At 36.7% G+C, this 23,310-nt stretch overlaps 1 protein-coding gene across 3 annotated transcripts in view; it reads right to left on the bottom strand.

Annotated features, from left to right (window-relative positions):
* Positions 1-23,310, bottom strand: part of JAK2 (Janus kinase 2) — a 64,186-nt gene that overhangs the window by 18,492 nt on the left and 22,384 nt on the right. For all 3 annotated transcript variants that reach the window (XM_019470761.1, XM_019470763.1, XM_019470762.1), the window contains 14 exons: positions 22,114-22,237; positions 21,209-21,326; positions 20,480-20,625; positions 18,786-19,107; positions 16,283-16,403; positions 12,603-12,759; positions 11,044-11,155; positions 9,130-9,316; positions 7,561-7,688; positions 6,905-7,039; positions 5,243-5,330; positions 3,066-3,193; positions 2,122-2,260; positions 647-798 (listed from right to left, as the gene is read on the bottom strand). In XM_019470761.1, the coding sequence (XP_019326306.1) occupies positions 647-798; positions 2,122-2,260; positions 3,066-3,193; positions 5,243-5,330; positions 6,905-7,039; positions 7,561-7,688; positions 9,130-9,316; positions 11,044-11,155; positions 12,603-12,759; positions 16,283-16,403; positions 18,786-19,107; positions 20,480-20,625; positions 21,209-21,326; positions 22,114-22,237 (2,057 nt within the window). The remainder of the gene's footprint in view (positions 1-646; positions 799-2,121; positions 2,261-3,065; positions 3,194-5,242; positions 5,331-6,904; positions 7,040-7,560; positions 7,689-9,129; positions 9,317-11,043; positions 11,156-12,602; positions 12,760-16,282; positions 16,404-18,785; positions 19,108-20,479; positions 20,626-21,208; positions 21,327-22,113; positions 22,238-23,310) is intronic.

Below are 23,310 nucleotides of genomic sequence, written 5' to 3'. Positions count from 1 at the left end.
GGTGGTGAAACACTGGCACAGGTTGCCCAGAGAGGTGGTGGATGCCCCATCCCTGGAAACATTCAAGGTCAGGTTGGATGGGGCTCTGAGTAACCTGATCTAGTTGAAGATGTCCCTGCCCACGGCAGGGGCTTTGGACTAGATGACCTTTAGAGGTCCCTTCCAACCCATACTATTCTATGATTCTATGAAATAATATTTTTATGGAACGTGTTTCCCCTCCACCCCCTACCCCTAGTTGAGACAAAGTTAACATTTCTGGTTTAGCTAAAATAGTAGAATTGTCTGCAACACACAAAGTCTTACAGTATTTAAGATGTTCAATTACTAGAACGTGAATTAAAATCCACGTACATTGTTAGAAATCTTTTTTGTTTAAAGTGATATACTGTTGCAACAAAGCAGCAGAAACATGAACATGATAATACTGGCAATTCTGCACTTTGTCCCCATAAAAATCAAAATAACCAACATAAAAGCAAACCTCAAATCATCATTTCTGATCATTATCTACCAGTAAAAGTGTCCTTTTCCTCCAGTGGTCATAGGCCACACCACTTTACATGCTGATATAGTTGCAACAGCAGATGTTTTAAATTAGAAGTGTCCAAAGAACTGTTAAGACTGCAGACCCAGTAATACTTACTCTTGAAGAATCCAGTGCACTCAGAGGTTTGTCTCCTCCACTGCAGATTTCCCACAAAGTAGTACCAAAACTCCATTTGTCTGTGGCCAGGCTTAATTGTTTGGGATTCTCAATACATTCAGGTGGAACCCACGGTATTCTCTCAAGAAGAACTGTGCAATCATGCAAAGGAAACATGATGTTAAGATGATAATAAAACCACAAAATTCTATAACATATTTGATTTGGTAAAAATGACTGTAGTATACATAGGTATTTCATTCTGTAATGTGCTTTTCATACCTTTTCAAGTTTTTGTTCCTGCCTAAAAAAAAAGCTACAGAATATGTACAAAAATAATATTTATGAATCAGAGTGGAGGACCACTAGTTTTATTGTAAAATAAGCCTAATGTTATAAAACTTCCTTAACCTTAATCATTTCCACATTATATTTTTGCTCCGACTTCTGTATTTCCCTCCATGTTACCAAGATTTAGTAGCTACCACAAAGGAACTAGACGGCAAAGAGTAAAAAGTACTTTGCTAGTGGTTGGCATATTATGGCACAGCAAAAGGCGACGTAACAAGGAATTTCATATTATTTGATTTTTAAACTTTTGATACTGATTGTAGTAAGATAAAAGATGGTATTGTACTGGTGTGGATTTAGAGTTCCTTAAAATGAGATCTTGTAAGACTAACGTAGGCTTCTCATTTAAGGGAGAGTTTAAAGAGTTTATTGGAAAATAATGACACTGCATTGATTATAGTCTCTTAAATGTGTTACTTCTTTTGGCATGTATAACATTACCAAATATAAAGTGTGTTCAACTTCCCAAAATGATTAAAAAGACTAGATAAAGAATAGTAAGGTTGCTTCAGTTTCATTAGCATAACAATCTTGCACATACTTTAAATTTCTTTTCTTTTAATTAATTTTGCTGTTTATAAAGCATTAGAACAGCCTCAATGGCAGATGATAATCCAGTATTTTTAGCATCATCAAGTGGCTTCAGGTATTCACCAAGAAATGCACTGAAGATTATTTTCTACTGCCAGGCAGCATTTTCAAAAGTGCATTTACTTTCAGCTCTGAAAGCCTCTCCAAGCTATAAAATACAACAATTTAATCTTGATCAATAACAGGATACTAAGTCCAGAAGCTACCTGCAGATGCAACACACTTACTCATGGTACATTACAGCACACTAATAGTACTACGAGTGAAAAAAAAGTTGAAAATGAGAACAGCAGGGAAAAAACCTCACACAACGGAGAATTGTGGCTTTATTTCCTGTAGCTATTTGCTGATAAAGAAGATACACTCAAAACTGCTGACTAGGACTGCAGAGATTATTTTAAAGTGACAGATGGATGAAGGAACTTACTGTAACAGAAGTACCTTAGGTGGTGGTCAGGAAAAAAAAAAAACAAACCCCAAACTTATTTTTCATGTCAGAAGCATTAAACAAGAAAGCTGACACAAAGACTTACTATCTCTTGGCAAAACTGTAATACTGATGCCAGGATCACTTAGTTTTATAAATGGAAGGTTTCCAGACTTCCTGTCTTCCTCTCTGATCAGCAAGATGTTTTTTGCACAGACATTCCCATGAATAAGGCCTTTATCCTCCTATGAACAGAAATGCACCTTTTACATACTGACAAAAAAATCTTATGGTTGAAGAGGTATTTAACAACCTATACTTTACAGCACGAGGGAAACATCAGCAAAGAAAATAATGATCATAGATTAAGTTGATCAAATCTCAGACATTTCATCAGTTCCTCTCAGAGTTATAGTTTCTAGCTAATTTTCATTCATTTTAATTATCTACCTAAAGTTTCGAGTTTAAAACTATTTGATGTATGTTAACTCTGAAGCATACTGATCCATCAGTATGATCCATTTAAAATGAATATAAGAACATTTAAACTCTGTTAGAGGGAAGATTCATCTAATCACATATCCTGTCTCGAATAATGGCCTGTATGTTGAATTAAACAGACTGTAAGGTTGGGACCTAATGCACAAAAAAGTGTACTAGCAGTTTGAACAGCACAATGCTTTCACCTCCCAGTAGTTAACTACTAACACTACCAGGAAATAGTTTATGTTCAGCATCATCAGCTGAGGTGGGAAAACCAGGAAGGACTGATTCCGGGGGGAAGGTGGGGTGGAATTTACTGGAAATGTGGTTTTTTTTCACGCTAAAACATAAAGCATTAAAAAAGAATGGGAAATTCAATTAGTTTGTGCAAGATACAAAGGTCTGTCCTTGGCCATCCACTAACCATCTGGTATATGCCCAGCCTATTTTCAAATACCCTCCAGAGTTTCAAGAAGTAGGGTAACAGCTCAGCCATTCTACATTTATTAGCCTGAAACACTTGAATTCAGCCATTAACAAAACTGAAGAATAAACTCAACTACTTACCAGAAAATGCATGGCTAACGCCAACTGTTTGGCTACTTCCAGCTTCCACAAGATATTGATAACATTTTTGTTCTTTTTCAAATACGTGTCCAAGGATCCGAATTTTACATATTCTTGTACAAGGATGTCTGATTTAAAATAGTAAAAAGAGCAACAATTAAAACCAACAACAAATAATGGAATTTCAGCACAGATTCACTACTCTAGTACTACCCATCTCTTTCTTTGATACCTTGTTGGTGAACTAACTATAAATTTGAAGCTATGTGACATCTGAGTATTGCCACAAATATTCTTTCTTTGTGTTTCTTCAGCGTGTGGAATTTCACCTAATTTCTTCTCAAATGCAAAATTACTAGATTTAATAGGGTTTTTTTACAGAATAGGTTTCCACCTTAACAAATCCAGTGAGCATCCTTCCACCCTCACTTAAAAGGCACAATAAATAACTTCTGATAAAGCATAGTAGTGTACAGCAATATCAATGTAGTGAATCAAATAACATTCAAGTCATTCACTTCATAGTTTACAATCTATATTCTTAGTGAAAAATACAATGCTTTGCTGACAAAAGATGTTGTTCTTGAAAACAGACTAATATTTGCACTAACAAAAATTTGTGTATATATGACATATGCCTCCATGCAGTCATCCAGCGAATAACCCAAGAAACAACATCCATTTCATAGTACTGCATAATCTTCATCAGTTGCAATACAATAATTTCAAATTGCATGACTGAACTCCTGCCTTCAGCTGCAAGATGCTCACATTGCAGTGCTTCTCGTTTAGACTCTAAAGACACTGGTAACTACTGGTACTATATTTGGTTATAACAAATAAACTGATTTTTATAACAAATTCATTTTATAGACAGCAAACTTTTTTTTTTACAATTATGTGAAGCAATTTTCATCAAATCTGTACAGCAAGTGTGTAACCCACACAAAAAATAACTGCCTTTTACTAAACTGTAGTAAGTCTCTTGACTTCAGAAATACATCAGTCTATAGAGGGCAACTGTGATCTAAAGGAGAAATAAGTAACCATACACATCTTTAGATTTTTTTTTTTTTAATTATACACTTGATCTACCTGAAATTTTATATATGGTCCCCATGCATGGCGTAATGAATAAATCAGAAAAAACACTTGTGGGCATTTTTGCAAAGGAACTGGCACAACAAGTTCTTAGCCAAACATGGTGCTGTGCCTTTTCCAGCCTCCTAAGAGAAGAACTCCTGATACAGAATCCACCCTCCCTTTTGCAAATTCCTTCTCTCTTAATGCAGACAACCATCTACATAATAAGTTTATACAGTTATTATAAAATGCTTCCTTTTGTAACAAATTTCTAACCATGGAAAAAAATGGTTTTAGGACAAACTGACATTTCTGCCCAAAGACTGAATGAAGAGGAAAAACTGCCAAAGTGAGACCCAGCAGCACATATTCAAAGATAGCACACATAAGCATATGGCAAGCATCCAAAACTGAGATTTCATTACAAGATGTCATAAATGTATTTCAGGTGTTCTTAAAAAAACCAAGATACTAACAAACAGACACAATGCAGTAAGCTAAACTGAAAAGACATTCTACTTCTGTAGACAATGCGAAGATTTTACCTTTGTTAACATTTTGTAGTGTTTTTGTTGAAATAACAGGACCTCATGTCTTCAGAATGGGATCTCTAAACCAAACCTCACAAAGCTGTATCTGTGTTTACAAAGTCAGCACATGTGCGGGAAAGGGTGGCAGTTTCTTGTGTTTCTGATCACAGTAAATGAAGATTTTCTTGGGTAGCCAAGCACGTCCCTTTCCAGCTAACCACAGTTGATACAATGTAGGTGTGCAATTTTTCTGGCATTTCAAACGGTCACTTCAGAAGTTCAGCAAAACTTTTCAAAAGTGAGATTTTCAGACAGAACAGACATGACTGAGTCATTTACACAGGTTACTATTCACACTGACTGTATTTACACAATTTTTCCATTTTCTTTGTTATCACCGTATTAACTAGTTCTCAGACACCAAGACTAATACTACTGAAGTGTGAACATGTACTGGGTGTCCAGCTGGTGTGACAGGTTGTCTTCTTTTTTTCCCCAGAACCAACAGCAAACTCTAATGACAGCTGTATAAAATTAGTATAAAAGATAATTAATTTTACTTACTCTCCTCTCCACATACGCAGACTCCATAATTTAACACCAAATGTTTGTAAGAAAGCTGGCTCATCATACTTGCTGCCTCAAAAAAGGACTTTGAGGAAGGAGAGAGAGAGATTGAGAGAGAATAAATATCCATGAAAACAAACCTTAAAAACACTACATGATTTCTAATAAATTTATTAAAAACGTGCATTTTAAAAAATATTTCAACTTCCACCTCATTGCAAAGACCCCGTGTAACATATTTTACATTGTTTGTAGTTGGTTTAGGTTTGTTTGTTTGTTTTTTAAATAACTGATAATCCACATTCCAGAGAGGTTAGCAATCTCTTTTTCTGCAGGCAGGTGTATCTCCACATTTTAAAAAGGAACTTTTCTTCCATGTCAGTTAACTAAGTAAACAGCAGACAAATTCATGACGCACTCTTCAGTTTCCAATTTATTTCTTCATAGCACATTATTAAGTTAAAAGACAAGAAGTACTATATCACTCATCCACTACTGTGAGACCTTACCTAACTTTGTCAGGAAGGTTTCAGATGCTTTTATTTCTTTGGTCATTTTTTTATTCTCTTCAGTGGCATCTCCAACTACACTTGCTTGTGTACTGATTATTCACCCAACAAAACAAGGTCAAAATTAGCACATGCTCCTTCATGTGACTATAATTGTATTTCTGTACTCAGTCCTTTTAACAACTGACTTTCACTTAACTTTAGAAGTTATTTTACCCAGTAAGTATTTTACGCAGCTTATTAAAATTAAAATATGGGTTATAGTTTCTTTATTGTTTTCAATTGTCCAAAGTGTATGCCTACATTGCTTATGAATATTATCTATCCGACATATCTTTTCCTTTTTTGCTTACATTTTCATATAGATTTGTCTTAAGTAATTGAAAAGTTCAGTAAACAATGGACTGGCTCTCTGCTTGCTGTAAATACAGCTAGATTAATTAGGTATTTGATACAATTATATAATCAAAATAAACAATAAACAGCCATATAAAGTTACATTAATATACTAAACACGATCACATCTTGTTAAAGTCTTTAAAATTAAATTCTTACATACACAATCTTGGGCTCAATTACATTACCAGTGTATTAGTTTTTGCACAAAGGCATTTCAGGTTTGCTCACAGCTTCACTCAAACAGTGAAAAGTCTAAATGAATATGGATGATTCTACATATGGCAAGTGTTTCTCATACATAATACTTACAGTTTTTTATGACTTGATGTGAAATGTTTATTTTACTGGAGAATCAGTATGACTCCAAAACATTGAAGATAGTCTACCAAAATAAAGTAATTTTCCATAAATGCTGGTCCCTCATCTGTACATAATGAATTTACTGGTAAAGGTAATTCTGTGGCCATACTACCTCTCCTGTGGTACTTGTATCATACAAAGAAACCGTTGTCTGGCTCTCAGTGTGTAGCTCTGAGTTCTCTGACAGATGATGGGGAGAGGGGAAATACAGTATATAGGTGTACTTCCCAAAGCCAGTCTTAAATCCATCCTCTCAGTGTCACGAGGCCAAGAGTGAGCTTGGTTCAACCTACAACCCTCTACCATGTAACAAATACTCGTTTATTGTACGAGAAGTAATGCTCAACATAGCATGGACAAGTGTAATATAGCAGTCAACCATCACACCAACCTCAGAGTAGTTTCTATGCACTTTATCCAGCACTTTTAAAAGAACTTCAGTTTGATGGAGCTGGCCATAGTCTCCCACTTCTTTCCTTACACCTTTGAAAATCTTTGTAAATGTGCCCTGTCCAAGACTCTCCTCCTAAAAGACAGTAAGGACACAGATGGAGAAAAAATCAGAAATTTCTGCCTGTTTTGCAAAAAGTCTCTTAAACAGCCACCTTAAGTAACATATATGCAAATCTTTACAGCTAGCACACCTCTAGAGTCAGACTGAGGGGACAAGGAAGCAACCTTATCAGAAACAGGTTAAATCTTTGCTTATTTTTTATTGACTCCTCAAGGATCTCAGAAAATAACTTGCTGCAAGAACCAGAGAGGAGGAATTGCTGTTATTAAGATGTATTTAGACATCCCTAGAAGTAAAGAAAACAACTGCTATGGTAGTCAAAAGGACACTACTTATTTAAAAAAAAAACAATTATTTGTATCAATGGAAAATTAAAAAAAAAAAAAAAATCTTTTCTCTTACAACTCTAAGGGAAGATTACAGCAAAATCTCCTTGCTCAGATAAGGCTGTTTTAAACATATGCTGAGTTTTTTAAAACTTAGTGTGTGTTAAACCAAGCATCTGCAGTGGAAGAAGCAACTAATGGACTTACGAATATCAAGTCCTCATTCCGGATTTTGTGAAAGACCATCTGGTTGACATTATTGTGTCTCTGTAGCGTAGGTGATGAAGGTACATCAGAAACACTATTGCTTCTGAAGACTAGGAGATTTGATTTATCTGGGAGAAGAAAGAGGGTGGGGAAAAGAAAAACAAAGTAAATTTGTAAAATATCAAACTAAAACAATATTATTTCAGAAGGATTATTAATGAGAAGCTGTTATTCCAACAAAAAGAAGGTATCACATTGAGATCAGTTTATTCAAGAAGCTACACAGTATTTCATTACACAAATTCAAAGTCTGATTTTTTTCTAATCAGTAAGAACATTTAGGTTCACTCAGCTATTTTAAGTTTCTTAAGTACTCCTACTTTTGAAAACATTCTGAAAATATTCCTGCCTCCTTTCACATTTTAACTTCTGCTGTATTTGCAATAATAATCAGGGATGGAAAAAGGGGATGTAAGCCACCTTTTTCTTTTATATTCCAAAGTCATTCTGTTAAAGACATGCCTATCTCTCTGATGCCTCTTTAAAGCTTTTACATATTTTTGCCCCAGCAGCACTTTAGTGATCCTCACTGCCTTATGTTTACCAGAGTAATTATTCTTTGAGTGATTTTGAAAAAAGGCTCTCCATGAAGTAGAGCAGGTCTGTTAGTAAAACTAAAGCTGACAGGTACATATTTGTGGGTATAGCTGTGCATGCATGTGCAATTATATTTATTCAATCATTTATAATTCTGACGCATATACATTTTTGTTTGATTTCGACGGAAATAAGGTTACAAAACTATTCTCTGCAATGTGCATATGTATTTACTTATCAAATCTTTTCTAAGCTTTTGAATCCATTGTCTAATTTCAATCAAATTTGAGAGGTAAAAGTGATATCAAATAGTCTGTTCTCTAGATTTTTTGTTTAAATAGGGGCTTGGATAGAGACAAAGGCTATTAACTGTAAGCAGTACTACTTATAATAAGCAAAAAGGGCAGACGTTATCAGAATTCATAAAGGAGAAAGATATTATGAATATCAAAGCTAGGCAAAAACCTTTAATGTAGATTCAAGAAAAATCCACTCCTCAGGCAGGAGCTCTACTCCATGTGTATTTTTCAGCGTTAAAAAGAAGTTGAAATCACACTGCAGCCTTGGCATAATAAGATGTCAACAAACAGTGAAACAAATTCACTGGCATTGTTGACTCCACTGCTTATGGAACTATCCTCAGTGAGAAATGATACATTTAGTAGCTCTTTCCTTCTCAAGACATGCTGCTGCACACAATCCACTGCAATTAAGAAACCAGTTTTGCTTCTAATCATGAAACTGGCTGCCATGATTCTTTCTGGAAGACCATCTTATAACAAAGTAAAATTTGGCAGACACTAGGACTGAGAACTACAACTAAGAAGATGAATAAATAGGTCAGTGAAATTTAAAAAAACCCACACAAACAGATGTATCTACTTACCTGAGAGTCATTTAATGTTAACTTATTTTTAAATCTTTAATCTAAAAGTTAGAAACCCTTCTGCCTAGAAATAATATCTCTCTTACCTTTTGGTTTTGGAGGACAGCGTTTGATGAACTGGAAAATTATGCTGTCTGAACGGACAGTTTCTGTCTGGTAACAGGTCAACAGATCCTTAAGATTACCAAAACTTCTCTTGGTTCCACTAAGATTATATTCTCCATTCTCATTCTTCGTAATTAAGCAGTGCTTATAATCAGTGGTATTCTCACGCTGCAGATATTTTTTCCATTAAAAATAAATATTGATCAATATTTAGTATTTAAAAGCTTATTTAAATGTATAGCAATCCCCTAATTAAAGAAAGAATTCTTCAGCAAAATATTACCATAATTTGTTATTTTGTTCTCACTATACAATATTGCATCTGAGAAAACATGATTCTACTCCCATCACTGGAATTAGCGTGTTGATGCTAAGAAAAACAAATGTTACAAAATCTGCAAAGATGGAGCTGAGAAAACAGATAATGGATCCTAGCAAAAATCTTTCAGAGCTAGTAATGAAAGCTTCTGCGCCCTTACATGGTATAATATCAAAACAAAATTTTGTTGGAAGCCACAGCCCAAATGCTTATGCTCCATATTCTTTTGGCAAGCATTTTGAGATCTCAGCTGTATTTCTATTTTTCTGTTGTCTACAGTACAGTTCTAAGCAATTAGTTCCTAGCACAGATTTTTAATACGCACTGAATTATTTTTACAATGAGTCTTGAAAAGTTCCCATTAAACATTTTTAAACAAGAGGAGCTCTTAATAGTGCTTTCACGTCAACACTGTGGAAAATGTTCCAACAAATTCTGAATCTCTAAGGCCTAACAGCTTGCCCAGAAAGAATCAGAACAACAAAAAAAAAATGTGGCTAGGTCAGTTAATGGCAGACTTAACTCACAAGCTTGACTCTCAGACTTTGACTCTCTAAGCTTGCTCAGGGACTGATCTCTTAATCTAAAAAATTCCCTATCAAACGTACTTCACTGATGAAATTTTTGTGAAACTGGTCTTAAAATGGCTGTTTACTTCTCCATCATTATTATAATAACATCAACGTTATTTTGTCATTTTTAGAGATGTACATATCTCTGACAGTATTTAGCAAACTTGCTAGCTTGCTGCAAACCAGCAGGAAAACCCATGAAGGTAATCCTTCCCTAGTCAAAAACCCAAAGGTAGCTCTGTTAATTTAATTAAAGAGAAGCCCATCCTTGGAACAAGATCATGGAATTAGGTAACAGCAATATTAAAGTACTGTATTATCATTAACTGCAATCACACAGAGGAGAGGTACATCTGGTTCTTTAGCTGCATGAGAACTGCAGGCATTTCAAGGGTGGCTCCCACTCTAGCTAACACCAGATATCCAGCAGGAGATCTGTGTTGATGTAACAGCTGCCAAATAATCTGGCTGGCCCAGCACTGGGGATGGGGACAGGACCCAAACCCAGAAGAACCTGTGAAGGAGAGACACTCTCAGATCACCAAAGGCTGTACACTCAGTCTAACTAAGCCCTATTCAGGAGGGGGGAGGGGGCGGAAATCCCAGGAAAAAAAACCAACTAAAAAACCCAAACCTTAAAAAAAGAAAAAACCCCAAAACAAACCGGTCCACCACCTAAACATTTACTACAGTCCCAAGAGCCATGTCACCGTCCCCAGAACTCTCGAGCTCTCTTCCCTCCACCTGTCTTGTTCTCCTAGGCATAGGTACATAGGCATAGAACCTGACACATATGGTATGCGTCATTAGTGATTCTTTACCATACAAATATTTTGATGTTTCTCACAAGACCCTGAAAGTTGGCCAATCTGACAGAAGTAGCTATAGAATATACACATCAGACAAACATTCTGAAGAGAAAATTCAGAATCATTTACTGAACATCCCAGGCTCATTCTTATAACACAACAATGATTATACAGGTACTAAGGCAGAATACAAACCTCTATAGCAAAGGTGAGGAAGTATTTTTTAAAATCTTTAGGACTGCAACGAAGAACGTAGAAACCAGTCTGATTACCCGCTTTCTTCAGTTTACTGATAGCAAATTCCATGCTATAGTAAAAAGAAAATGTTTAATATTGCGTAATTTCAAAATCCAGGAACATCAGAGATTGGCCAATGAGCACTATTATCAGATATCTAATACGACAACAATCCAAACTCTCAATTTTTTACAACTTCAAGTTAATCTTTTTGTCCCTTTATTTTCCAATATTCAGGGTGGCTGCTTATGCAGAGAACAGTATATTAAAAATTCCTAATACTGAAAACACCGCAATTATTTATTTGATGGGAAAACTTTTAGCCTAAAAAAGTATATTCCCCTAGGCTTATAGTATGACTTTCAACATCCATTATGGAAGAAACTGTAATAAAACTGCCTAATAAATAAGCTATAATTAGCAAAATATTTGTGTGGGTGAAAAAGGTGGGTTTAACTTGGGAAAGGGCTAACAAGAAAGAGGAGTTGAAGTAAAACGTCATTTGTTACTACAAGAACCAATTTCTCCTTAAACAAGCCTTGCTAACCGACTATTTCTATCCATCTCAGGGAATGAAGAATAGAATGGCTTGGAAAGGTCTAGGCTCATTGCACATACTTCTAAACAGCCCTAAATGAAGGTCAATATACAGCATTAGTCATTGGTGCAAGGAATGTGATTAGAACTGTATAGGTCTCCATCCCTCTCCTCCTTCATCTCTTCTGAAGGTTATAGCACCTATCCTCTTTCTGTCACCGGGAAATTTACAGAACTATTCTGTATGAATAGCACTGCTGAGTAGACAGAGCATATATTTCATGCAACGTATCTTGCATGTATCAGCTTTCAAGCTTTCTGTAGGCTAAAGCAATTACCAATTTTATTCTGCCTACAAAATATTTCTAAGCTCCTATGTGTGCTTCTGCAAACAATAAACAATACTATATGAACTATTAAAAAAAAGTTAAAAAAATTCAGTGAAGGTACTAAATTCTTCCTCTTAAAAAAAACACCAACAAAGCAAGCAAACAAGGATGAAGACAACATTCCTTAATTACAAACAAAACCTCCAATTTATATGGCTAGCAGTTTACTGCAATCCTTGCTCAAATATTGAAGACAGTGTTATCTGAATTTGCCTTTTTCCCCTTGGCACTCAGATAATATAACTGCTAGAGGCTGCAGTGAAAACATGAGATCCTCTGTCTATGACACTGGATGTTGCTGCCATGGTAGTAACTATAATTCTGTAAAATCAGCATCACGACTTTGCTGCCTGTCTCACTTGAAAAAAAGAATTCTAAGGGAAGAAAATTAAAACCAGAATCTTTCCATTTATTTTTTATAATACGTCAAGAAGGCATTGTATTTTGCAAAGTGAAAAATAAGAGGAAAAATGTAAAGCATTTTATGTTACATAAATGTAATAAATACACATTTCAAGATGTCCACAGTCAACTAAAGTTCATCTTTCAAAAATCGTATCACCTTGTTAATATTGCTAAAAAATTGCTTACAAAATTGGTCCATGGCAGTTGCTTTGGATATTTTCAAGGACTGATGGTGGTGCCACTTCTTTACAGAGGTAATGGTGGGCATCCGCAGTTAATCTGTAATATCCATCAATTAATGATACAAAGGAGAGAGCTTCTCTTAATGACTGAAATTCATCCTGTTAAATTGCCGGGGGAGAAGAGGGGGGGGGTTGAGAGAGAGAGATTGAGAATTTCAGTATTTAATAGGCAACACAAAATTACTGGATATGGTAATGGTATAAAAGATATAAATATATATACACATTAAAGATATCCAGGCTGTTTTTAACTACTGTTTGTATAGTTCTACCTTCCTGGTGCCACCCAAAACTTGTTAGTAATCTTCAATGTTCAAAATTAAACCCAAACCAAACAAATCTGCCATAAAAAAACCCTTACTCTAAATATATGAAACAGTAGAGGAATGCTGACAAGACAGAACATTTGAAAGGGAAAAACTGAGCAGATGGCAGACACCTACTGCACTGGCATCACAGTGTTGTTTTTTTTTTCCTAAAGGAAAGCTTTTATTTATCAAACATTTATGGGTCCGCCTTCAAGTAGCAAAGAAAAATCTCTAGAAAAGTACCTGCCTGAAAATTTAACTACTAGTCAGCAAAAACTGGCATCCTGAGCTGGATCATAGATAGAAGCTGATGTTTAACTACTTTGAAGAGAGGTGCAATGGATGGAATCAGGGAGAATAATAATGTGGTCAAAGGAAAACGGGGTGTGGAAAAGGTCTATGCAGAATACATTCAACAGGTAAGAGCTGGGCAAAATTAAATCCATCTGTAACAACATTTATTACTGCCAATAAAGGAAAATACAGTCTATTTTTATATAATTATCTATATTTTCTTAATATTTTTACAGTTGTATGAAAGCATTAAAGGCTGTCTTTTCTTCAACAGAGAAGTGCTACTCTACCATCTACAGAGTTGCACTAGATTTCATTCAGTAGCGTAGCCCAACAGAACAGGCTTTAGTACGTGCTGCACACGTTTGCCTATGACACTGGGGACACACTTAGTAGCTGAACACAATTCCTTTGTGAGTTCTTTGCCAGATAGCAATAAAAAAGCTGGTGCTTTTGATCACATGCCAAGAATTTGTTCGGAGTCTTCAAACTCCTTATTAAAAGAGGACCTGGAAATAACTACCTTTTCAGCTGTTTCAACATGATTGGGAAAACCCACACAAACAACAGAACTGAAATCCAGCCATTTTAATCAATCCATGTATCCTAAAACTGTGTAAACTGCATTTCTATAATGAATTCTGCTAGCTGTGTAACAGGTTAAACTAAATCACAAATTCTAATTTACACATCCACTAATTCTGGTGTGCAAAGTGTCCACACACAAATTATAAGCAAAACAGCAGCTACTGCACTTTTTCCTACTCTGCCTTACTCTTCAGTAGTTTTTTTAGACAAGCTCTAGGAAAGTCACTTTTACCCTCAGAAAAATATGCAGTCAAGTACCTAACTACTGCTACTGAGAATTTTTAAAGAGAATTTTAATGGCTCAAGATTAAGGAAGCCTCCTCCACCAATCTGAAATACTGTTATGCTCTCAGCATCATAGATGCACATCACAGAGATTCCAGCTACTCTTACGTTTCAATAAAAAGCCTTGAAAAAATTTCAAATTCTTAACAGGTCATTAATTCTGTGCCATTAATGCAGGAAATGAATGTGAATCACAATTCTACTATAAATGAAAGTAAACCATATGCCTTTTTTTTAAAAAGCACCATTAGAGAGAGACTAAAACTAGTTAATGCTTATTGAAATATTTTTGGAATTTTCAAAAATAATTTTTACAGAAAAGAAGTACCTAAGCTGTATACAACTTTTTCACACACACACAGAGGAAGCTCTCCAGTCACACAAATGCCTGAGATGCGGAGCCCTGAAGACCCACAGATCAGTCCTGGAGATAAAAGAAGAAACAACTTGTATTGGGTTTGCGTGGCAAAGTTTTGGTAGCGGGGGGGCTATAAGGGTGGCTTCTGTGAGAAGCTGCTAGAAGCTTCACCCATGACCAATAGAGCCAATGCCAGCTAGCTCCAAGACGGACCTGCCGCTGGCCAAAGCTGAGCCCATCAGCAATGGTGGTAGCGCCTCTGTGACAACACATTTAAGAAGGGCAAAAAAACTAATGTGCAACAGCAGCCAGAGAGAGGAGTGAGAGTATGTGAGAGAAACAGCCCTGCAGACACCAAGGACAGTGAAGGAGGAGGGGGAGGAGGTGCTCCAGGCACCGGAGCAGAGATTCCCCTGCAGCCTATGGTGAAGACCATGGTGAGGCAGGCTGTTCCCCTGCGGCCCATGGAGGTTAATGGCAGAGCAGATATCCACCTGCAGCCTGTGGAAGACGCCACGCCACAGCAGGTGGATGCCCGAAGGAGGCTGTGACCCTGTGGGAAGCCCGCGCTGAAGCAGGCTCCTGGCAGGACCTGTGACCCCATGGAGAGAGGAGCTGATGCTGGAGCAGGTTTGCTGGCAGGACTTGTGACCTCATGGGGGACACACACTGGGGCAGTCTGTTCCTGAAGAACTGCACCCTGTGGAAAGGACCCACGCTGGAGCAGTTTGTGATGTGGTGCGGCCTGTGGGAAGGACCCACGTGGGAGACGTTCGTGGAGGACTGTCTCCCATGGGAGGGACCCCACACTGGAGCCGCGCAAGAGTGTGAGGAGGAAGGAGCGGCAGAGACAAGGTGCGATGAACTGACCGCAACCCCCATTCCCCATCCCTCTGTGCTGCTGTGGGGGGAGGAGGTATAGAAACTCGGGAGTGAAGTTGAGCCCATGAAGGAGGGAGGTGTGTGGGGGGAAGGTGTTTTAATATTTGGTTTTATTTCTCATTATCCTACTCTGATTTGATTGGTAATAAATTAAAAATAGTTTCCCCAAGTCGAGTCTGTTTTGCCTGTGACAGTAACTGGCGAGTGATCTCCCTGTCCTTATCTCGACCCACGAGCCTTTCGTTATATTTACTCTTCCCTGTCCAGTTGAGGAGGGGGAGTGATAGAGCAGCTTGGTGGGCACCTGGTGTCCTGCCAAGGTCAACCCACCACAAAATTATGTGACAGTTATACCTGCTGGAAAGCCTGACTCAAGTGCAATGCTGGAGTTCAAACTGAAACAACTTAACTTTTTACATTCATGCATAAAATACTTTCTTAAGATCTTCTTCCAAGAATTTTAAACAGTAAAAGCAGTGACATTAATTTTGTCCCAATACTCATTTTCGGTGTATCTTCATTCCTTCAGAGCATTTTGAAGCCTTTTTCAATGTGTTGGTCACTGGTAGACAGTTTACCATGACAGCGTGGAAACAGTATGCTCGATAGCTAAAACCACGGACTCAGGTTTAAGACTTCAATAAAGAAAAGAACCAAACTGTGTATCAGAAACTACCCTCAGCTATAAACCTCTATTTCTATTACAGTCCACGCCCAGAGCTTTGAATGCAAGAGACCTTTGGTGTTCCAATACACCGCTTACACTGCTGAAACGCATTTAGTTTTACCTCATGCTTAATTAACATGGTAATTAGTTATACAATGCTATAAATACCACAGCAATTACACAATCACACAGTCCGCTCAAAGCAACATCTATTTGAAAAAACAGCAAGCAAAGTAAACAGACCAGATTCTTGCTGTCTTGTTTGTGAATGGTGACAATTCTTCTCTCACTGGAGCCTTCTTGGCTTGCTTGTTTAATGCTGACATCAATGATATCAGGAAAATCACAGTATGTTTGTAAGTCCTGCAAGAAATATTGGTTATATAATGTCAGTAATAACATAAATAGCAACTAAAAAACCCCACCTATTTGCAGCATTAGAATTCCTACAACTCTGAACTTGTAAGCTAGCAACAAAGAGGATCATAAAACCTTAAATATGCCATTACAAATAAAGAAAGGAGGTTTGTGTTTATGGGACCATCACTAGGAGCATCAACTAAAAGATGCACAAAGATCCAATAACTGTGAATGGAAATATCCATGTATGGGTTGGGGTTTTTTTTATTGTAGATATTTCTTTGCTCTGTAGTATTTTGTGAGGATTAACAATGGAACACTTTGATTAATCTTTGGGGGCAGGGGGGGCCTTTTTTTTTTTTTGAGATATTATTATTAGCATCCTGATTAAAGAAGTTTAGAAAGCCTGTTAACAGTTCAAAATGTCATGGCTTCATTCAGAGTGATACAAGCCGCAAAATCTGCCACCAAAGAGATGGACGTAGTATGAATGAAGAAAGGGTCTAAGAGAAGGTTCGCCCATCAGCCATGGTCATCACTGACTAGGTAACTTGAAGCACCGATCCTAATTACATGGGAAATCCAAGCCACATTTTCCTTTGATAGCAAGTTCAGCTAGTTTTTGATACTATGATATTCTGCACCACTTCCTTCAGTCTTTCACAAGTCAAATTACATCTTATGAATCATACTTTGTTTTGTTTTCAGTAGAACTTCAGATGCTAAGTAACGTCCTTAAATAAAGGTAGGTTTATCTATCTAAAATTATTCTTCCAAACAAAGCAAATAGATTTTATTCAAGTCAGAATACCCCATTTATATGGCTGCAAGCATATCCTAATACATAAACAGGTATAATAATCAAGGCTGTAAGACTCAGTGGTTATCAGCTAGAATAAATCAGCTCAAATGCATCAAAGTCCCTGAAGCTCTATTTATTCATCTGGTTGTTGGAAACATGAACTAGCAAAACAAATTTCTTCACAATCTACCCCACATGTGTCATTCCTGCCTTCAAAAATATAAAAATTTTGTTTCAATTCCATATCTTAATAAAGATTCATCATTATAATTTGCTGACACAAGGGTTATCATCACATTTACAAGCAGCCTTATTCATTTACTAAGTTTTCATAACCAGTTTTATAAACAGTTTCTGTACCAGTGAAAATATATGCAGCCTACAACATGTCTCTGTCAAGAAGTGGGATGATAATATTATTAATTATGAAGAAATAATTTCCTCTATAGGAAATATGATCAGTTTAAACACTCTTACTAAAGGCTTGGTTGCCAGGCCCAAACAGCATAGTGTGCATAAATTTTGTACACCTAAAACTAGAAATTGCAAAATCTGACATTTACGTTAGCTCCCGCCAGAGCAACTGGCACTTACAGGCAACTTAGGAAAGGCAGAGGGCTGACACATAACAACTCTGAATGAGGTAACTGGACCTAATGTCAATCTACAGATATTCTAAGAACACCACACTTAAAAAATCTGGGTATGTAATCAGATTTTTTTTTTTAAGTATTAAAAAAAAAACCAGCTTTTTTACAAATTATTGTAGCACACTGTAAAAATACAACCTTTTGTAGTTTGGTCTTGACTGCTATATATTATGCATCAAAACTACCAAACTAATGGATGCAATTATTTTGGAAAACTGACATGAGCTCCACTTTGCCTTTAATTTCACCTTTGGAAAATTCCCACACTTTCAATGTATACTGCTATGAGTTTGTATCAGATTCTGGTAAATTTGACAAAATGAACAGTCACGCTGGGAAATCACACAGAAAAGAATTATACTGATAAATAAAAATGCAACAGCACATGATTACTAGCACTTATTGGAATCATTTAGTATCTAATTCCTGATCAAAGAGTATATGGATTCCGCAGTCACAGAAATGTTACTTTAAATTTGCTAGCTCAGACACTGGTAGGAGTCTAACTGCAGCAGGAAAGAGGTACAGGGAAATTTACCTGTTTTTTTGAGTCCTTAAAACCCTGCTTTCAAAGAGAATTTGAGGATTTGTGCATTTTACCTATACCTGGGGGCAGGGTCATTACTTTTCCACATTGATTTTTTTACAGTAATAAAGGTCCAACACTGAATTTTTCATTTGTCAAGCACAGAAGCATTACATGTTCAAGTATTGACTTTCTTCTGATACTTCAATAAAAAACCTGATTTTAAAATCCTGCACTGTTTAAGTCAATACATTTCTGTGAGCCTCAGCTATACGGAAATTGTATCATCACTGTGAAGTAAAATTTACCTACCAAATTTACCTGGGGTAAATCAGAACTGCTAACATAAGCTAATCACTCTGTTACATGATAAACTGCACAATTATTAAAATAATAAAAGAAATTACCTGCTCTGCCAGTGTCTCACAGTCTTTAAGTTTTCCTCTTGAGCACTGAATTCCACCATTTCCAGTTATTACAATGGTTGCAAAACTTTCCTCTCCAGAAGGATCTCCACCAGGTTCTTTTACTTCAAAAACCTCTGAATAGAAGGCAGACTGAAGGGTTTCCAGATTTATAAGATACTTAAGTTTCAAGTTTCTGGCAGTAGCTTTGCATTGGCCAAACTGTTGTATAAATTTGCGGAACCTGTACCTTATTCTTTTTCGCGTCAAAATGTGGTAGTCTTGGATTTTTGCTCGCACACATTTAGGCAAAAACATTTTGTAGCTGTGAACACATAACCAGCAAAAAACTACTAATTTTATCCATTAAATCCAGCAAAGATAATTAGTTCTGCACTAGACAAGTCAACATAAAAATATCTTTTCCTCCAAGTGTAACCTTATTCTTTAAACTGTACAATAACAAGGATCTTTTCTTCAATCTGTAGTACGTTCTTTCAAATACAGCCCTGCCTCTTCTTCCATTTTCCATTTTTTCCCCTCACTTAGTTTCAACATATATTACATCATGCATTTTCCATAAATCCAGACATGTCTGTTCTAGTCATTACTGAAGTTCTGAGGTAAGGCAGCAGAAGTAACACAGTTGCTTTGTTTGGTGTAGAAGCTAGAAAGAGGATACTGCATGGATAGAGGCAACTACACGGATAGAGGACAGATTTCTTGGCTAAAAATATTGGTGGTAGAATACAGTATTGCGGTTGGTTCTTACTGAAGTTCCTATATCAGAGTCTATATTCTATCAAGGGGCAAAAGAGTAGTTTGTCACCTGCAATCAGCTGGTCAATTCATTGTCTCATTCTGTTTTTTAATTCTCCTGCTTGTTTTCATTAGACAACAAGCATTAAGTACTTAAAGCAGGGACAGAATTAACTCAGCTGGAGTGGAAACTGATTAGGTTGATAAACCAAAGTGAACTGATAAACACAAAGCAAGTTTAGCAGAGATCTGCCCAAGATGGTTAAGACCCTGGAGCACATGATACGACAGAAGAGGTGTAAGGGAGCTTGATCTGTTCAGCCTGGAGTAAGGAAGGCTCAAGTAGGGTGTTCTACTAATTGTCTTCAACTAACAGATGGTTATGGAGAAGACTGAATTAGACTCTTCACAGACATGTACAGTGAAAGAACAGGAGGCAACAGGAATACAGTATCACATAGGAGACTGATTAGATATGGAGAAAATCTTCCTCAATGAGGGTGATCGTACACAGGACAAAGCTGCTCAGACATATGGTAGAATCTCCATCCCTGGACATTTTCAGAACTTGACTGGATGAGGCCCTGAGTAACTTCATCTAACTTTGAAGTTGGTCTTGATCTGAACAGGGGGTTGGATCTGATGACTTCCAGAGGTCTCTCCCAACCCAAATTATTGCTTACATCCCTTCCCACACGAGTAGCTGCTGTCTTACTCTCATTAAGAGAACCAAATCCATGTACCCAAAAACATGAATGGGCATCATGATACAAGCTTTCTATTAATTTCTAGTTCAAACTATAGGTAAGTTTATGGAATCATTATGCTAGAATAAATCAATTGCCAGCAGCTGAACATCTCCTCCCAGATGCTAATGTGCAAAAATAATGTTTTTAGATATCAGACAAGTGTGATACAGTTATGAAGTATGGAGTCACCTGACTGAATTGTAAATAGCCAGCGGGGTTTGGTCCTTTTCTTTGGCCACTCTCATCATATCCAGAACAGCCATTCCAAGGCATTCTTCTTGTGTTTCATGAGTAACAGGCATCTGTATCCATCCATCCAGAAAATCATCTCGCCACTGAGAAAGAAGAATGCAAGAAAGCAAATTAGAACTGTAGCACTGCTGCGAATTTTTTCCCTAAAAATAAATTTTTGTGGCTGGGGGGGGGGGGGGGGAGGGGTGTTTTTTGTTTGTTTGGGTGTTGGTTTTTGGTTGGTTTTTTTTTCCCCCGAAGACTGCATTCTTCTGAATTAACCCCTTCGTCCACAAAAAGCTGCACATGTTCATACTGGATACCAGCTACCATCATGCTTAGAAACACTGTTTTAAAAATATTTTGTTTCAAATCTCCAAAAAGGTCCATATGGGGAGGATGTTGTTCTAAATTGTGTCAGTCCAAAATGAAAGTCACACTGAAAGATTTCCACATGGTAGTCGCACAAGAAAGGAGCTACACGCTCTCACTGCTCTCCCCACAACTGCCCTTTGAGCTTCATCCATTCACTCCAAATACACAGTATGACACAGAATTTAATTTTCATCTTGAGTGGGCTTCAAGCTGTCTAAAGAGCCTACACAGCTACTATCAGAAGACATGAAAGGGAATAAATACTAACAACCTTTACCAATCTGCATTAAAAAATAATCAAGCAAATCATACCTGTGCAAATAGGTAAGACATGACAAGATCATCAAGAACAGGGCTTTCTGCACCTCGAAGAATGCCATACCGATACGCTCTGCTGGTGCCATTGCAATACCAGTGGGGAAAATAAAACCTGTGAGGAAATATTTAAACAAACATAAACAAACATATACTTTCACTTACCAACACCAGACACTATCGCTTTCATAGTATGTAATTAGTGTTGGCTGGTTTGGAGGACCAATATGAAGCCCCAATTAGTCAATGGAAGGCTTTGGATCCAGTTCTTGGTGTCTTAAAGTACTACAACATTTAAGCAGGGTGATAAGCTGTACTGGTAGGAATGAGGAGCTCTGCAAAGTTATCCTCACTAATCAGAATATAGAGAGTTTTGTGTTACTGTCATACAGTTTCCTTTGGGACAATTCCTAAAGCAACATTCACACCACATTATGCAATGTAAATAAACAAAATCTTTTACATAAGGAAAACTGCGACTGCAGCTTTAGATGTCCACATTAAAAAAATCAGGTTAGAGAAAAATGGTTCTATTGCAGACATCTGCCTGACTACACAGGTTAATTACTCTGCATTTCAGAACTGCCACTAATTTCAAACAGGCAAACACAGAGGAGACGAGATGTATCATTATTAAAAAAATACTATTTTTACTTCTGCTATATTTTTATTGTTTGTTTCTTCAATCCGACATGGCAAACATATAGACAATCGATAAAATATGCTATTCAAACCTACTCCAATAATTTTGATTCTTTTATCTATCTCTTATCCAGATATCACCAACAATCTGTCCATAACTTCTTACAGAAACTATAGTTCAACTAATTATCTTATTGGTTGTGTTTTCTCACATAGTTTTGTTTTACCATGAAAAGTGCGTAACATTTGATTTAGATTACCTTATCCGGTAAATTAGGATGAGTCTGGTTGCTTCATCTACATGGAAGATGTGATTTGGGGGATACCACATTCTCTCTGTTTCACTCATGAGTGCAAACAGGTTATGATACACTGGCATGATACCTGAACAAAGAACAAAGAAGCAAACATTTATACGAAAATGTTTTCACAAAGAATCAACTTTATTAAAAAAAAAATATTCTGGGTTAGAAGTGGCAGATTGGCAAATGTTCTCCAACTACTCATTGCACTGCTCTCACTGTCAACAGCATTGCAGTCATCACCCCATAACCTGCAGACTGTTTTTGCTCATTTATTTTCTCATTTTTCCTTTACATTCTCTGACTGCAGACTGTGTTCACCTGTTGTCCTATACTTCACTATTAGATTACAAGATTTTCTCTGTATGGCATTTAATACAATGGCTTCTTAGCCTATCAGTTTAGTAACAGCAACAACAGTACATTACATTTTCCCTTACCTTTTCCAAAAACAGATCTAGGCATTGATTCTAAGATTTTAGACCGATGAAAAATTAGAAGTAAAGCAACAGTCATCATGACTAGGACAACCACCTGCCATTTACATTTTAGTAGCTCAGTTGAGAACAAAACCAAACATATATTGTTAATTAAAGAAAACTGGAAAATGCTTTTTTCCCCCTCAACAATTCAGGATTATTTTAATGAGAATTGACAAGCAATCCTACTTATGGAAATCAGTCGAGCATCAACTCTTCAGCAGCACCAGAATTTTAATTTAGCTTTGGGGCTCCTAGCTAAAAGTACAGCCCAATGTAAGACAGATACCACAGCATTGTACTATGCTACAGTGTTATGCATCCATGCAATGCCAGTGCTACAATTTGGAAAACAGGTTAAATGCCTGAGAATTGACAGCACAAAAGGATGAACTTCAACCAAGGACAAACATATTTTAAAGACAGGAAGAGATACAGGTCAGAGAGTAGGATGAAAATTACAGTGTGAAAGTTACAGTAGGTCATAATGAAAGAAAACTATGTTTACATTAAAGCAAGACACTTTGGGGGAAGACGACAAAAAATACTGGAAAAATAACAGATAAAGAAAACAAAAGTAACTTAAAATGATGTTAAGAGACAAAAGAATTATGGGAAAAGGCAAAATATTCATAACCTTGCCCAAACTTAGAATGTGAAATCATAGAATTTCACA

The sequence above is a fragment of the Aptenodytes forsteri genome, unplaced genomic scaffold (assembly GCF_000699145.1).
Source record: "Aptenodytes forsteri isolate BGI_AS27 unplaced genomic scaffold, ASM69914v1 Scaffold46, whole genome shotgun sequence".
Taxonomy (NCBI): Eukaryota; Metazoa; Chordata; class Aves; order Sphenisciformes; family Spheniscidae; genus Aptenodytes; species Aptenodytes forsteri.
Note: the sequence above shows the minus strand (reverse complement) of the source record. Positions and strands in the feature narration are given on the sequence as shown.